Source organism: Salmo salar, chromosome ssa19 (genome assembly GCF_905237065.1).
Source record: "Salmo salar chromosome ssa19, Ssal_v3.1, whole genome shotgun sequence".
In the NCBI taxonomy this organism is placed as follows: domain Eukaryota; kingdom Metazoa; phylum Chordata; class Actinopteri; order Salmoniformes; family Salmonidae; genus Salmo; species Salmo salar.
Genome location: NC_059460.1, coordinates 12,715,104 through 12,732,290, shown reverse-complemented (window position 1 = coordinate 12,732,290; position 17,187 = coordinate 12,715,104). Strand labels below are relative to the sequence as shown.

The following is a 17,187-nucleotide window of genomic DNA, read 5'->3' as shown; positions in this document are numbered from 1 at the left end:
AGGGGGAGGTATTTGGTTGTAGCACCAGAGGGGTAGGGGAGGCATTTGGTAGTAACACCTTACCTTCTCTATGGAGTCCAGAGTCTCTGTGTACTTCTCCTCAGTCTGCTTGATCTCTGTCAGACAGCAGCTCCTGATGTCTGTCTCTACCTGCTTCTGTAACGATTACATGCACACACACGGACACACACACGCACGCACGCACACACACACACACATACACACAGCTGTCAAAGCAGAGCCTTAAAGCTAGAATCCATACTTGCGACATCCATTTTTTGACTTATAAATGTATGATATATACCTATTGCTTCTTGAAGAATATAACTTAGAAATGCCTCATGAGCTTAGTTCATGTCGTACCCCCATCAGAACCCAAAATATAAGCTTGGTTTACTTGAGTTGAGTTATTAATTGAAAGTGGTGAGGGTAGAAAAACACATGTCAACAAATCTATGTACCCAAATAACAAGTGTGCAGTCAACATACAGATGTATTTTCCCAGGGGCGCGGAGTTAAACAGGGGAACAACTCGAGCTCAAGTCAATGTAAGATCTATATAAATGAATTGGACAAAAAGCTTGAGCAATCAACAGCCCCCGGTCTCACTCTTAAAGACAGGAATAAAATACCTCCTGTACACAAATGATCTGGTACTGCTGTCCCCGACAAAACAGGATCTACAGCAACAACTAGATCATCTGCAACAGTTTTGTCAGACTTGGGCAATGACAGTCAATTTCAAGAAGACAAACATTATGTTACCGCAGAAAAGGTCTAGAGGTCAGGGAAGATTTTTTTACTGGGCTCGATTCATATAGAACACACACACCTACAAAAACTTGGGACCCAAAAATTGCTCCACAGGGAACTTCAAGCTGGCCATGAATTAACTGAAAGTCAAATCAAGGAGGACTTTCTATGCCATTAAAATATATATTAAATTAGACATACCAATTTGGATCTGGCTCAAAATATTCTAATCAATAATATAACCAATTGCACTTTATGGCAGTGAAGTGTGGAGTCCGCTTACCAAGCAAGAATTTGACAAATGGGACAAACACCCAATTGAAACCCTGCATGTGGAATTGTGTAAGAGCCTCCTCAGAGTACAGAGGAAAACTCAAAACAACACTTGCAGAGCAGAATTAGGCCAATTCCCTCTTCTGATTCATATCCAAGAAATATCCACCACCATATCCACCACCAAATGTTATAATCATTTAAAAACAAGTGACCCCCACTCTTACCATTACAGAGCCCTCAAATGCCAAGAGGTGAACATAGAGAAGAGTCCCCTCAGCCAGCTACCAACCCAACAAAGCCTCAGGGTAACACCCAGAAAATCTGGCCCAACACTGTGTTCCGGAACTCCAATTTGAGCAGCAGCAGCTGAAAAATGAGCTCCTACAAATATTGAAATTTACATGGTTTTTAGAGTGAAGTACATCGGAAAAAAGCAAAAGAAAACTGCAAGACTGAATAGGAGAAAAAACAAGCAACAAACAAAGAAGATAGGCTTTTGAAAAATAACTATTTTTCATAAAATTGTAGTTATCTTAGCTAGCTGAATTGTTTACCAGTTGCTAAGCAGTTGCTAGGGACTCTTTTGGAAGAAGCTAGCTAGCTAACGAAGAACAACAAAGAATATCTAGTTAACAGAAGAAAAGAAAGAGAAAATCAGGACAGAAGAAAAAGGATATCAAAGTGAAACAGTTCTCTAAAGACACAGGAGACAATAATACAAGAAACAACACTTCTGTAGCTTGTCAACTATGTGTCTGTCTATCCCTGTTCTCTCCTCTCTGCACAGGCCATACAAACGCTTCACACCGCGTGGCCGCTGCCACTCCAACCTGGTGGTCCCAGCGCGCACGACCCACGTGGAGTTCCAGGTCTCTGGCAGCCTCTGGAACTGCCGGTCTGCAGCCAACAAGGCTGAGTTCATCTCAGCCTATGCTACCCTCCAGTCCCTAGACTTCCTGGCGCTGACGGAAACATGGATTACCACAGATAACACTGCTACTCCTACTGCTCTCTCTTCGTCTGCCCACGTGTTCTCGCATACCCCTAGAGCATCGAGCCAGCGGGGTGGTGGCACTGGAATCCTCATCTCTCCCAAGTGGACATTCTCTCTTTCTCCCCTGACCCATCTGTCTATCTCCTCATTTGAATTCCATGCTCTCACAGTTACCAGCCCTTTCAAGCTTAACATCCTTATCATTTATCGCCCTCCAGGTTCCCTTGGAGAGTTCATCAATGAGCTTGACGCCTTGATAAGTACCTTTCCTGAGGATGGCTCACCTCTCACAGTTCTGGGTGACTTTAACCTCCCCACGTCTACCTTTGACTCATTCCTCTCTGCCTCCTTCTTTCCACTCCTCTCCTCTTTTGACCTCACCCTCTCACCTTCCCCCCCTACTCACAAGGCAGGCAATACGCTTGACCTCATCTTTACTAGATGCTGTTCTTCCACTAATCTCATTGCAACTCCCCTCCAAATCTCCGACCACTACCTTGTATCCTTTCCCCTCTTGCTCTCATCCAACACTTCTCACTCTGCCCCTACTCGGATGGTATTGCGCCGTCCCAACCTTCGCTCTCTCTCTCCCGCTACTCTCTCCTCTTCCATCCTATCATCTCTTCCCTCTGCTCAAACCTTCTCCAACCTATCTCCTGATTCTGCCTCCTCAACCCTCCTCTCCTCCCTTTCTGCATCCTTTGATTTTCTCTGTCCCCTATCCTCCAGGCCGGCTCGGTCCTCCCCTCCTGCTCCGTGGCTCGACGACTCACTACGAGCTCACAGAACAGGGCTCCGGGCAGCCGAGCGGAAATGGAGGAAAACTCCGCCTCCCCTGCGGACCTGGCATCCTTTCACTCACTCCTCTCTACATTCTCCTCTTCTGTCTCTGCTGCTAAAGCCACTTTCTACCACTCTAAATTCCAAGCATCTGCCTCTAACCCTAGGAAGCTCTTTGCTACCTCCTCCTCCCTCCTGAATCCTCCTCCCCCTCCCCCCTCCTCCCTCTCTGCGGATGACTTCGTCAACCATTTTGAAAAGAAGGTTGACGATATCCGATCCTCGTTTGCTAAGTCAAACGACACCGCTGGTCCTGCTCACACTGCCCTACCCTGTGCTTTGACCTCTTTCTCCCCCTCTCTCCAGATGAAATCTCGCGTCTTGTGACGGCCGGCCGCCCAACAACCTGCCCACTTGACCCTATCCCCTCCTCTCTTCTCCAGACCATTTCCGGAGACCTTCTCCCCTTCCTCACCTCGCTCATCAACTCATCCTTGACCGCTGGCTACGTCCCTTCCGTCTTCAAGAGAGCGAGAGTTGCACCCCTTCTGAAAAAAACCTACACTCGATCCCTCCGATGTCAACAACTACAGACCAGTATCCCTTCTTTCTTTTCTCTCCAAAACTCTTGAACGTGCCGTCCTTGGCCAGCTCTCCTGCTATCTCTCTCAGAATGACCTTCTTGATCCTAATCAGTCAGGTTTCAAGACTGGGCATTCAACTGAGACTGCTCTTCTCTGTGTCACGGAGGCTCTCCGCACTGCTAAAGCTAACTCTCTCTCCTCTGCTCTCATACTTCTAGACCTATCTGCTGCCTTTGATACTGTGAACCATCAGATCCTCCTCTCCACCCTCTCCGAGTTGGGCATCTCCCGGCGCGGCCCACGCTTGGATTGCGTCCTACCTGACAGGTCGCTCCTACCAGGTGGCGTGGCGAGAATCTGTCTCCGCACCATGCGCTCTCACCACTGGTGTCCCCCAGGGCTCTGTTCTAGGCCCTCTCCTATTCTCGCTATACACCAAGTCACTTGGCTCTGTCATATCCTCACATGGTCTCTCCTATCATTGCTATGCAGACGACACACAATTAATCTTCTCCTTTCCCCCTTCTGATAACCAGGCGGCGAATCGCATCTCTGCATGTCTGTCAGACATATCAGTGTGGATGACGGATCACCAGCTCAAGCTGAACCTCGGCAAGACGGAGCTGCTCTTCCTCCCGGGAAGGACTGCCCGTTCCATGATCTCGCCATCACGGTTGACAACTCCCTTGTGTCCTCCTCCCAGAGTGCTAAGAACCTTGGCGTGATCCTGGACAACACCCTGTCGTTCTCCACTAACATCAAGGCGGTGACCCGATCCTGTAGGTTCATGCTCTACAACATTCGCAGAGTACGACCCTGCCTCACACAGGAAGCGGCGCAGGTCCTAATCCAGGCACTTGTCATCTCCCGTCTGGATTACTGCAACTCGCTGTTGGCTGGGCTCCCTGCCTGTGCCATTAAACCCCTACAACTCATCCAGAACGCCGCAGCCCGTCTGGTGTTCAACCTTCCCAAGTTCTCTCACGTCACCCCGCTCCTCCGCTGGCTTCCAGTTGAAGCTCGCATCCGCTACAAGACCATGGTGATTGCCTACGGAGCTGTGAAGGGAACGGCACCTCCATACCTTCAGGCTCTGATCAGGCCCTACACCCAAACAAGGGCACTGCGTTCATCCACCACTGGCCTGCTGGCCCCCCTACCTCTGAGGAAGCACAGTTCCCGCTCAGCCCAGTCAAAACTGTTCGCTGCTCTGGCACCCCAATGGTGGAACAAGCTCCCTCACGACGCCAAGACAGCGGAGTCAATCACCACCTTCCGGAGACACCTGAAACCCCACCTCTTTAAGGAATACCTAGGATAGGATAAAGTAATCCTTCTAACCCCCCCCCTTAAAATATTTAGATGCACTATTGTAAAGTGGTTGTTCCACTGGATATCATAAGGTGAATGCACCATTTTGTAAGTCGCTCTGGATAAGAGCGTCTGCTAAATGACTTAAATGTAAATGTAATGTAAATGTAAATTATCACGAAGCAAAAATAAAAACATTTCACCTACTGGAAAGACCACACAGAAAATCTAAAAGTCAACTTCAATGCTATTTGGTTGTAAACAGAGAGTACATTCTCACTAATTCATCATTGCCCTCATTCATTTCTTTCTGTATTCTCCTGTTAACTGATATTACTCATTGAGTATTATTATTTTTCCTGTTATTATCGTTATCACCATGTATTTATTCCTCGTGTCACTACTTTTATATTTACTGTAACTCTGCATTGTTGGAAAAGGACCCGTAAGTAAGCATCTCATTGTTAGTCCACACCTGTTGTTTACAAAGCATGTGACCAATACAATTTGACTTGATTTGAACTAACCAGAGGAGGAGGGACGGCTTCAGCCTTCATCAGATCTTCATAGATCTCTCCTCCGTCTTCATCATCGTAGACACAGTCATAAAGATCCTCCTCATCCTCCACACCTTTCTCACTGTCTCACACACAAATGGGTTACCATTATAATAATGTAACATTTATACTGCTGTTGTTATCATCAGCCTACGCGTAGTCATGCACGTGATTGTGCGCATGTTTGCATTAATGTCTGTCTGTGTGGGTTTGTGACTCTTTGTGTGTCTGTCTGTGTGGGTTTGTGACTCTTTGTGTGTCTGTGTGGGTTTGTGACTCTTTGTGTGTCTGTGTGGGTTTGTGACTCTTTGTGTGTCTGTGTAGGTTTGTGACTCTTTGTGTGTCTGTGTGGGTTTGTGACTCTTTGTGTGTCTGTGTGGGTTTGTGACTCTTTGTGTGGCTGTGTGGGTTTGTGACCCCTTGTGTGTCTGTGTGGGTTTGTGACTCTTTGTGTGTCTGTGTGGGTTTGTGACTCTTTGTGTGTCTGTGTGGGTTTGTGACTCTTTGTGTGTCTGTGTAGGTTTGTGACTCTTTGTGTGTCTGTCTGTGTGGGTTTGTGACTCTTTGTGTGTCTGTCTGTGTGGGTTTGTGACTCTTTGTGTGTCTGTCTGTGTGGGTTTGTGACTCTTTGTGTGTCTGTGTGGGTTTGTGACTCTTTGTGTGTCTGTGCGGGTCTGTCTAGAAGCCTGGGACAGTGTAAGTGTGAGTAGACCCACTGGCCATCTCTGACAGCCTACATCATCTAAGCCAATTAGCTTAGCAGCTGTGTTGTTATCCCAGAAGAAGCCAGGGACAAGAAGTTGTGAGTAGACCAGTAAGAGAGAGTAAGACAGGCCAAGAGGTAGACTTACTCAATCAGGTCTTCTAGGTGGTTATAGATGTCCTCATCTTCTTCTAGACTCTCCTCTGACGGAAAAGCCCTTTCGGAAAGAAAAGCGATGTCATGGCACCAAACACGTACTAATACAAAACCCAATTTGATTTGTGAATTGGAATAAACACTTGGTCAGAACTTACTTTATTCCGGTTTGTTCTGAAATCGTGGTGTGGGACAGTTTGGACAATGTGTCCATAACCTGCAATGAAAATGAACGGAAACGTTATAGACTTGGTTATTGTAATGATCATATTAATGTTGTACTTCTGTGTTTAAGTCAGCAGAGGGCAGTGTTATCCAATAGTAGAGTATTACATAAGAGACCTGTGGAAGAGTAGTAAATTGTGAGAGATTACATGACATTCCAACATAATCCATAAAGTTAACAACATTGTGTTTTATTGCAAAGATAATTAACATATTTTTGTTTCTTGTTTCCGACATCACCAAATGTTCTTTAAACACCAACCCGAGAGGCTTGCAGGAAACCCAAATAAAAGGCTATGACTTTATCAGCTGCTAAAGAATGTCATCAATACAGCACAACATGGAACAATCAGTGTGTCTTAGGTCCTTGCACCTTCAGTCTGGCATCAATCACTATCAACAGATATGAGAATAATCCATAACATTCAGTATCAAGTCTAGTGACCATCAACCCAGACCTTGAGTGTCAAAAACAGAACATGAAATCATGTGTATTACAGAAAGGGGAAATATATAAATATGCAAAATAATGTGATAATCACTCTAAACTGAATGGGAACCTTAAGTGATCTTACATTTCCCCATTATAATCCCTATAGAGATTCCTGTTAATAAATCACAGTACATAAATTACTAGATAAAATAGCAATGAAATTGCAAAAATACAAATAGACCAATATGTCGATATAACAGTGTAAACATGGTTGAAGAATAAAATCAATGATTGTATCTTTAAATTAATTAGTAGTGTTAGGCCTCTGTGAGTCAATTACCAAGTGATTGACATGTATGACACACGACATGTAATTTCACGCTGAATCGGTCAGTAATGACAATGCCCTTGACCTGATACAGTACAATAAGAGCATTGTATGCTGGGTGATCAAAAAGGCAACTTTAAACAAACATGTTCTTATAGTGGCTTCATATTGCGTAACATATAGAAATCTCCTGTTGGTTCATTGGTGTAATTCCTTCCTTTTTCTCTGTAGATGATCTATCGGCCTGTAAACACAGACTGACACACACTTCATCACTAGCCCTCAGCTCTCACTGATCAATACTGATCAAACTAGCTCATCTAGATGTTTCCTCACCCAGCCACGCTACTAATAGACACACACAACCCCACACAGGATATTGGCCAAGAGATCTAGAGTTTTTAACTGGCCTTTGTTTCAAAGCAGATTGATGATACTACTATTGCTCTCCACTTGACTGGGTTAGGTCAAGTGCATAATGAAGGTTGTGGTCCAGTCTGCAGTTGACCCCAACAGTGGTCATAGTAAAGCCAGTGGTCACAGTAATGTGTTAGTGAATGTTTTATCTTTTTTTTCACCTTTATTTAACTAGGCAAGTCAGTTAGGATCAAATTCTTATTTTCAATGACGGGCTAGGAACAGTGGGTTAACTGCCTTGTTCAGGGGTAGACAGATTTTTACCTTGTCAGCTCGGGGATTCGATCTAGCAACCTTTCGGTTACTAGTCCAACGCTCTAACCACTAGACTACCTGCTGCCCCAATGTGTCAGATAAGGGTGTAGTATTTCCCCAACATGACTGCAGGCCCTGTGGGGCCCAGACGGACAGAGAGATGGAGTGGGATGGAGAGCAAGAAGGACAGAGAGGGGAAAAGAGAGAGAGAAAAACTGAGCAAACTAGAATGCTATTTGGCCCTAAACAGAGAGTATCCAGTGGCAGAAAACCTGACCACTGTGACTGACGCAATCTTAAGGAAAGCTTTGATTATGTACAGACTCAGTGAGCATAGCCTTGCTATTGAGAAAGGCCGCCGTAGGCAGACATGGCTTTCAAGAGAAGACAGGCTATGAGCAATCTGCCCACAAAATGAGGTGGAAGCTGAGCTGCACTTCCTAACCTAAAGACACATATTTCCCTCAGAATACATAGATCCACAAATAATTTGAAAACAAACCCAATTTTGATGAATTCCCATATCTACTGGAAATACCACAGTGTGCCATCACGGCAGATATGTGACCTGTTGCCACAAGAAAAGGGCAACTAATGAAGAACAAACATCACTGTAAATACAACCCTTATTTATGTTTCTTTCTTTTCCCTTTTGTAATTTAACTATTTGCACATCGTTACAACACTGTATATAGACATAATATGACATTTGAAATGTCTTTATTATTTTGGAACTTGTGTGAGCGTAATGTTTACTGTTAATGTTTATTGTTGATTTCACTTTTGTTTATTATCTATTTCACTTGCTTTGGCAATGTAAACATGTGTTCCCCATGCCAATGAATCTATTGAATTCAATTGAGAGAGAGAGAGAGAGAGAGAGAGAGAGAGAGAGAGAGAGAGAGAGAGAGAGAGAGAGAGAGAGAGAGAGAGAGAGAGAGAGACAAGGAATCACAAGTGTTGTCCATTGTTAGCATCACCTCAGACACTATCTACTGAAACCCCTGTGACACAGTGTGTGTATCTAGAATACCACGTGGTCACTGTTGTGGGAAAACACTATTTATCATCACAGACAGAAGTGGAGCACAGAAGTGCATATATAAAAATATGTGTATGTAGTGGAAAAATAGAAAGAGTGAACAAATGTGAACGATGATGAAGGCCAGAGATGGTGTGTCTAGTGACTTTCTGACGAAGGCGTGTTGATTCAATTTGACATTATCTGGATGGATGGCTGCATATTTGCATCTCACAGGAGAGTCACACCTTCGCCGTGGCAATTTTCAGGAAGAGGTGTTCTCACGGAGGTCCTGGGGTGTCTGACACCAGAAGTGTGACGACTGATCAAACTTGAATTGACTAAATGAGTGTTACTGTGTGAATGAAGTGTTTGGATTGTTTCAAGAGTTCTTAAAGAGCTATGCATTTTGATATGTTTTATTGTACTGTAAGTGCTATGGATTTATTGTTACAGAGACACTGTGTTATTCTGTTTGTCGGACGGCGGATAGTTGAAAGAGGAGCGACACAGGGGTGTGCTCTTATCATACAGTATTTAGGTGTGATGACTAGATTAGAGAATGCGTGTGGAGTTTAATGCCTTCTGTTTTAATGTTTTGAGCCATGCAAAGTGAGGTTAATTATATGATGGAAGATACTGGGATTTGGCGTTCTTGGAAGAATAAAAGCTGGGTTTAAACGTTGATCTCTTGGCATTCTCTCAACCAGCTTCATGAGGTAGTCACCTGGATTGCATTTCAATTACTCGGTGTGCCATGTTAAAGTTAATTTGTGGAATTTCTTTCCTTCTTAATGCGTTTGAGCTAATCGGTTGTGTTGTGACAAGGTAGGGGTGGCATACAGAAGATAGCCCTATTTGGTAAAATACCAAGTACATATTATGGCAAGAAAAGCTCAAATAAGCAAAGAGAAATTACAGTCCATCATTACTTTAACACATGAAGTTCAGTCAATCTGGGCAATTTCAAGAACTTTCAAAGTTTCTTCAAGTGCAGTGGCAAAAACCAGCAAGCGCTATGACGAAACCGGCTCTCCTGAGGACCGCCACAGGAAAAGACGACCCAGAGATACCTTTGCTGCAGAGGATAAGTTCATTAGAGAGTTACCAGCCTCAGCGCAAATAAATGCTTCACAGAGTTCAAGTAACAGACACATCTCAACATCAACTGTTCAGAGGAGATTGCATGAATCAGGCCTTCATGGTCGAATTACTTAAAAAGACACCACTACTAAAGGACACCAATAAGAAGAAGAGACTTGCTTGGGGCAAGAAACACGAGCAATGGACATTAGACTGGTGGAAATCTGTCCTTTGGTCTGATGAGTCCAAATTTGAGATTTTTGGTTCCAACCACCGTGTCTTTGTGAGACGCAGTGTAGGTGAACGGATGATCTCCGCATGTCTGGTTCCCACAGTGAAGCATGGAGGAGGAGGTGTGATGATGTGCTTTGATGGTGACACTGTCTGTGATTTATTTTGAATTCAAGGCACACTTAACCAGCATGGCTACCACAGCATTCTGCAGCGATACGCCATCCCATCTGGTTTGCGCTTAGTGGGAGTATCATTTGTTTTTCAACAGGACAATGACCCAACACACCTCCAGGCTGTGTAAGGGCTATTTGACCAAGAAGGAGAGTGATGGAGTGCTGCATCAGATTACCTGGCCTCCACAATCACCCGATCTCAACCCAATTGAGATGGGTTGGGATGAGTTGGACCACAGAGTGAAGGAAAAGCAGCCAACAAGTGCTCAGCATATGTGGGAACTCAGCATATGTTGGAAAAGCATTCCAGGTAAAGCTGGTTGAGAGAATGCCAACAGTGTGCAAAGTTGTCATCAAGGCACAGGGTTCCTACATTGAAGAATCTCAAATATAAAAAAATATGTTGATTTGTTTACCACTTTTTTGGTTACCAAATGATTCCATATGTGTTATTTCATAGTTTTAATGTCTTCACTATTATTCTACCATGTCGAACTTTTTAAAAATAATGAAAAACCCTTGAATGAGTAGGTGTGTCCAAACTTTTGACTGGTACTGTACGTGTGTATGTCATAGTGGTGAATGTTCCATACTGTTTACATTTTAGTCATTTAGCAGACGCTCTTATCCAGAGCGAATTACAGTAGTGAATGCATACATTTCATTAAAAAAAAAAATTCCCGTACTGGTCCCCCGTGGGAATCGAACCAACAACCCTAGCGTTGCAAACACCATGCTCTACCAACTGAGCCACACGGTACATCCTTAGTTAAGACAAAGGATGTACCATTTGTTAATTGTATTCTTATTGCATAACCGTAATACATCTGATTACATTTAAATAGATTCAAACCGTAGTCCTCACAATCTGAGTAATATTCCTTGAATTATTATTTGGTAAAATGTCTAATGGTAAATGTTATTCCCAATATACATAGCATAAATGCTCAGTCTCTAACATGCTGACCAGACCGCACACGTGCGTCCGTGTGCGCTATCGCGCGCAAGTTGATTTTGTTCACCCACACCTGACGCGATCAGGACAAACAAACATTTATGGCAATTTAGCTAGCCAGCTTTCTGTTGCTAGCAAATTTTTCCTGGGATTTAAACCTTGGGTTGTTATTTTACCTGAAATGCACAAGGTCCTCTACTCTGAAAATGAATCCACAGATAAAACGGCAAACCAAATTAGTTTCTCGCCATCTCTCCTCCTTCCTTCAGGCTTCTTTTTCTTCTTTGGACTTTATATGGCGGTTGGCAACGAACTTTACAGCATTACTACAACCGACTGGAGTGTGGACCTCAGTTCATCTTTCAATCACCCACGTGGGTATATGCTCCTAAAAACCAATGAGGAGATGGCACATGGGTATATACTCCTAAAAACCAATGAGGAGATGGGACGTGGGTATATGCTCCTAAAAACCAATGAGGAGATTTGAGAGGCAGGACTTGCAGCATGTTGAGCATCACAAGTAGAACCATGTTCTATTTTAGCACCCGGCTACACAGACCAATGATTGAATAACATGTACGTGTACATTTATTTTGCAACGCGAGCGGTGTGGTCAGCATGTAACTGTGCATCTCTGAGCTAAGGTTAACTCAATCATTTATTGCTAGGACATCGATTGCAAGATATTAGCTATTTGTTCCTTAGCCTCTTAATAACTGAATAACGGTAAACCTAGACGCATGCATCTTATAGTATTTTGAGTGGTGATGCAAGGCTCGCAGCCTTGGCTACCATTGGATACGTTTATGGGCCTATAGCCTTCAGATAATAATGGAGTCAGATAGTACATCATATTAGGGTCATAGACACTCCACACTAATTCTCTGTATTCCTCAGACAAAGTATTCACTATTCTACATGTGCGTGTGTGTCCTTTGTGTTCCTTTGAAAGCAGAGGCTGTTATTCTTTGAATGTGGCATGAAAAAGAGAAGGCTGTTCAGTACCAGTAGACTCACGCTAGGGTCACACTGAGATGTTGGAGTGTTTGGTTCTAGACATAGTCATGCAGCGTATGCAGCCTGTAAGACAGTCTCCACAGGGGCTCTCCCCCTATTCTCCCTCTACCCTGATCTCTCTATGGCTGTCTTCTCTGTTGCATCACCTTTCTATGAACCCATGTTCTGTCTAGAATACTCCATCTAACATCTCACTAGAGCATGAACCTGTACTGTGAGTCACCCTGGAGCACTAGGCTGAATTCTGAGGGTCAGTTCTGCTTCTCTCCTCTTGGCTTTTAAAGGCTAGGATCGCAGGAGAGTCAACTGATTGAAGATCTGATTATAAGGTAATCTTCTGCCTGTTGGTCCCATTGGGAAGCACACTGGCTAGCTGTCAGACTGGCTGACTGACTGACAGGCTGACTGGCTGGGTCGCTGGCTGCCTGGCTGACTGAATGACTGGCTGACTGGATGACCAACAGGAAATGATGTAATAGCTCAGAGTGATTGATGGTTAGTGAGGCTTTCTGGGATCAGCTGGGGTTGTTGGCGTGGTTGGTGGTGTGTGTGTGCGTGTGTGCGTAAGTCTGTGCGTGCAGGCGGGCGTGGTGTGATGGCGTGGCAGGTTTGAATGAACGCCTCTCCTGAGACAGGCTGTTAATGCTTTCTGAGCTGTGTGTTTGGGAAGGTCTCCAGAATGTCCTGGGGCCAGTTTAGGGCGAGTGCTCTGTAAAATCTTGGCTTCATGAATCATAAACACCAAGCACATTCAAACAAAACACCACTTTTATACAGACTTTAAAATACTGCTCACTTTCAACCCACTTTATCTAAACCACAAACCAGAAAACACATCATTACAAGGCTTTGCAATGTTTGACAAAAGAAGTTCAAACCCAATCATATGGGAAGTTGTTGACTATAAATGAACTCATTTTGAACACTGACATTAAAAACCAGGTCAGCATATTACTCCGTACCAACCACAAAGTTTCAAGTTATGATCATGGAGTGTACAATAGAGAGCAGACTTCAGCTCACGGCATCATAAGAAGACCAGGGCCCAGATTCACAAAACACTTCTTATGCAAAAACTTAACAAGCTTCTTAAGAAAAAAATAAGAATTTCATAACATAGTTCGTAAGTGCAATTCCTCAACAATATATTAAGGTAATGATTTTCTTACGAACTTCTCAAATATCTTCTTACAAATCTTCTGAAGATGTTCGTTGCTAGGCAACCGTTTTAGCTAGCTATCTACGGCAATCATGTTAGCATATTTCTTACTGAGATTACTGTTCTAAAACATGTTCTTGGGTTTAAAATAATCAATACTGAAACTTTTAGACAAAGTTTGTGAGTGAATGAAATATGTTAAATTGCTTTCATGTGCTTTTTCTCTCACTGCCCTGAGTTTAAGACAAGGGTTTAGCTATCTTGGAATTAAGAACATTTACAATAAGTTTATTTTCAAGAATCTAATTTCTTCTTAACTTTTTGTTAAAGAGAAACATAACAAATAGCGCAATAAATTTTCCAAGAACCTTTGAGGAATAGCAACTTTGCTTAATTTTTGTTGAGTCTGCCAGTTAAGAAGACATTTCTTCTCAAAGACAGTTTTGTGAATCTGGGCCCAGGACAGTAGATCTCACAGTCATAATCAGTCAGTCAGTCAGTCAGTCATAGTCAGTCAGTCAGTCAGTCATAGTCTGTCAGTCAGTCAGTCAGTCAGTCAGTCATAGTCTGTCAGTCATAGTCTGTCAGTCAGTCAGGCAGTCATAGTCAGTCAGTCAGTCAGTCAGTCAGTCAGTCAGTCAGTCAGTCATAGTCTGTCAGTCAGTCAGTCATAGTCAGTCAGTCAAGGCAGTCATAGTCAGTCAGTCAGTCATAGTCTGTCAGTCAGTCAGTCAGTCATAGTCAGTCAGTCAAGGCAGTCATAGTCAGTCAGTCAGTCAGTCATATTCGGTAAGTCAGTCAGTCAGTCAGTCAGGCAGTCAGTCAGTCAGGCAGTCATAGTCAGTCGGTAAGTCAGTCAGTCAGTCAGTCAGTCAGTCAGTCAGTCAGTCAGTCAGTCAGTCAGTCAGTCAGTCAGTCAGTCATAGTCTGTCAGTCATAGTCTGTCAGTCAGTCAGTCATAGTCAGTCAGTCAGTCAGTCAAGGCAGTCATAGTCAGTCAGTCATAGTCAGTCAGTCAGTCAGTCATAGTCGGTAAGTCAGTCAGTCAGTCAGTCAGTCAGTCACAGTCTGTCTGTCTGTCAGTCAGTCAGTCAGTCAGTCAGTCAGTCAGTCATAGTCAGTCAGTCAGTCATAGTCAGTCAGTCAGTCATAGTCTGTCAGTCAGTCAGGCAGTCATAGTCAGTCAGTCAGTCAGGCAGTCATAGTCTGTCAGTCAGTCAGGCAGTCATAGTCAGTCAGTCAGTCAGTCAGTCAGTCAGTCAGTCATAGTCAGTCAGTCAAGGCAGTCATAGTCAGTCAGTCAGTCAGTCAGTCATAGTCAGTCAGTCAAGGCAGTCATAGTCAGTCAGTCAGTCAGTCATAGTCGGTAAGTCAGTCAGTCAGTCAGTCAGGCAGTCATAGTCAGTCGGTAAGTCAGTCAGTCAGTCAGTCAGTCAGTCAGTCAGTCAGTCAGTCAGTCAGTCAGTCAGTCAGTCAGTCAGTCAGTCCCACCAGATCAGTAAGACTACCATTGCAGGATAAGACAGAGTTGTACTACTATGGCTGACCCTGTAAAACAACACACATTTCAATGCACCTATCTGGTGTATGTGACAATAAAACATATTTCATCTTTAACATATGAAGACTTGCCTTTGAAGGGATTCAGAGAATTGATCTTATGTTATGTAATGTAATTCCACTCATGCCAGACGGATTAAAAGCAGGATGAGATGACTTCCACAGAGATAAAAGGACAGTGACTGTGTGACAAAGACATAATAGCTTATTTAACCACAGCAGGTGTGTGTGTGTGTGTGTGTGTGTCACTTAAACGTGTGTTAAACGTGTGTGTGTGTGTGTTTGTGCGCGCATGTGTGTGGACATGCACGTGTGTGCATGTTTTTTTAATCTTGTTTTGTATTTCAAAGGGGAAACTATGTCCCTCAACTATTGTTGAAAGAGTTCTTATCTACAGTAGGGAAAACAGATCATGAAAGTTTTACAATCCCATTTTGCACTTAATTGTGTAATTGCCCTTAGTGACAAATCATTTACGTTTCTTTTTCTAGGGTGGGGAAGACCACAAGAGGTCTATACAAAAGTCAGCAAAGTTCACAAATGCACTCAGTGCTAGGGAAAATAGAACTGGTCTTACAAAGCAGTTCTAGGGAAGGTGTTACTCAGAAAAGGGGTACTTCAGTGAACCCAAGACATCTGGTGTTGCTCTGCTTCATCTTCTAGCAATTAATCCACTAAAACCCCAGCTGTGTGTGTGTGTGTGTGTGTGTGTGTGTGTGTGTGTGTGTGTGTGTGTGTGTGTGTGTGTGTGTGTGTGTGTGTGTGTGTGTGTGTGTGTGTGTGTGTGTGTGTGTGTGTGTGTGTGTGTTTGCGTATGTGTGCGTGTGTGTACACAACCTTGCGTGCTCTGCATAACAAATGGTGGACGAATAAGGCACAGGAAATCCAAATTGACACCAACAAAAACGACATGCACAATTTATGCAACTCAGCTAAAACTATATATGGCCCTAGAAGTCACTCCATCACCCCCTGAAAACAAGCTTATGGTCTGACTCTCTTGAAGGACCAAAACCAGATCCTGATGAGGCGGTCTGACCACTTTGAAACACTACTCAATCAGTGCTCTCCGACAGACCACTCCATCCTGGAAGAACTGCCTGTCCGCCCACCCATTCAAGTCCTCAACCATTTGCCAACCTTCCAGGAGGTGTTATCAACTATCTGTTCTCACAAGAACAACAAGACTCCTGGTGCTGACAGCATCCCGGCAGAGCTACCTAAGAAGGGAGGTTACTTCTGCACCAGAACGCTCCACCAGTAGATCACTGAGGTTTGGGACCGGGCGATCGTCCCCCAACAGTGGCGAGATGCAAACATTGTCACCATCTATAAGAACAAGGGTGACAAGTCCCTCTGCGGCAACAGCCAGGGGAAATCTACACCTGCTTCTACACCTGTATTGCTTGCTGTTTGGGGTTTTAGGCTGGGTTTCTGTAAAGCACTTTGAGAAATCAGCTGACGTAAGAAGGGCTTTATAAATACATTTGATTTAATTTGATTTGATATCCCTTCTGGCTGTTGCAGGCAAGGTCCTGACCAAGGTGATGCTACACAGGCTGGTGAATAACATCACAGAGGAACTGCTCCCAGTCACAATGCGGCTTCAGAAAGAACAGGAGTACGGTCCACAAGATATTCATGGCAGGACAACTCCAGGAGAAGTACCGTGAACAACCTCAGGACTTTCATGGCCTTTGTCCACCTCTCCAAGGACTTCAATACTGTAAGCAGGGAACTACTATGTGGCATTATACTCAAATGTGGCTGTCCAGACACATTTTTCAACATCCTTTGCCAGTTCCATGATGGGGTGATGGCTCGGGTGGCCATAGGAGGACAGGAGTCAGTGTCCTTTGGAGTAAGCGTTGGTATGAGGCAGGGGTGTGTGCTGGCACCTGTCCTCTTTAACATCTTCCTCCTATGTGTCACCCAGCTTCTCCACAAGGAGCTTGAGGACAGCAGCGGTGTTGCGGTGGACTTCAGGCTGGATGGAAACCTATTCAATATCAGGAAGCAAGCAACCACCAAGGTTTTGACGGAGCGGGTTCTTGAGCTGCAGTATGCTGATGACTGTGCTCTTGTGGCCCACACTCCAGAAGACCTTCAGTCCATCCATGTAGCGGCTGTGAGGGTCTATAGTAGGACGGGACTGTCTATCAACACCACCAAGACAGAGATGGTTTGCCAATGAAGATCCAGCCCTCCAA

At 44.1% G+C, this 17,187-nt stretch overlaps 1 protein-coding gene across 2 annotated transcripts in view; it reads right to left on the bottom strand.

The window, feature by feature from the left end:
* Positions 1-17,187, bottom strand: part of vav3 (vav guanine nucleotide exchange factor 3) — a 119,969-nt gene that overhangs the window by 55,285 nt on the left and 47,497 nt on the right. For both annotated transcript variants that reach the window (XM_014157308.2, XM_014157310.2), the window contains exons 3-6: positions 6,273-6,331; positions 6,107-6,175; positions 5,226-5,337; positions 64-156 (exon numbers count right to left, since the gene is read on the bottom strand). In XM_014157308.2, coding sequence (XP_014012783.2) covers positions 64-156; positions 5,226-5,337; positions 6,107-6,175; positions 6,273-6,331 — 333 coding nt within the window. The remainder of the gene's footprint in view (positions 1-63; positions 157-5,225; positions 5,338-6,106; positions 6,176-6,272; positions 6,332-17,187) is intronic.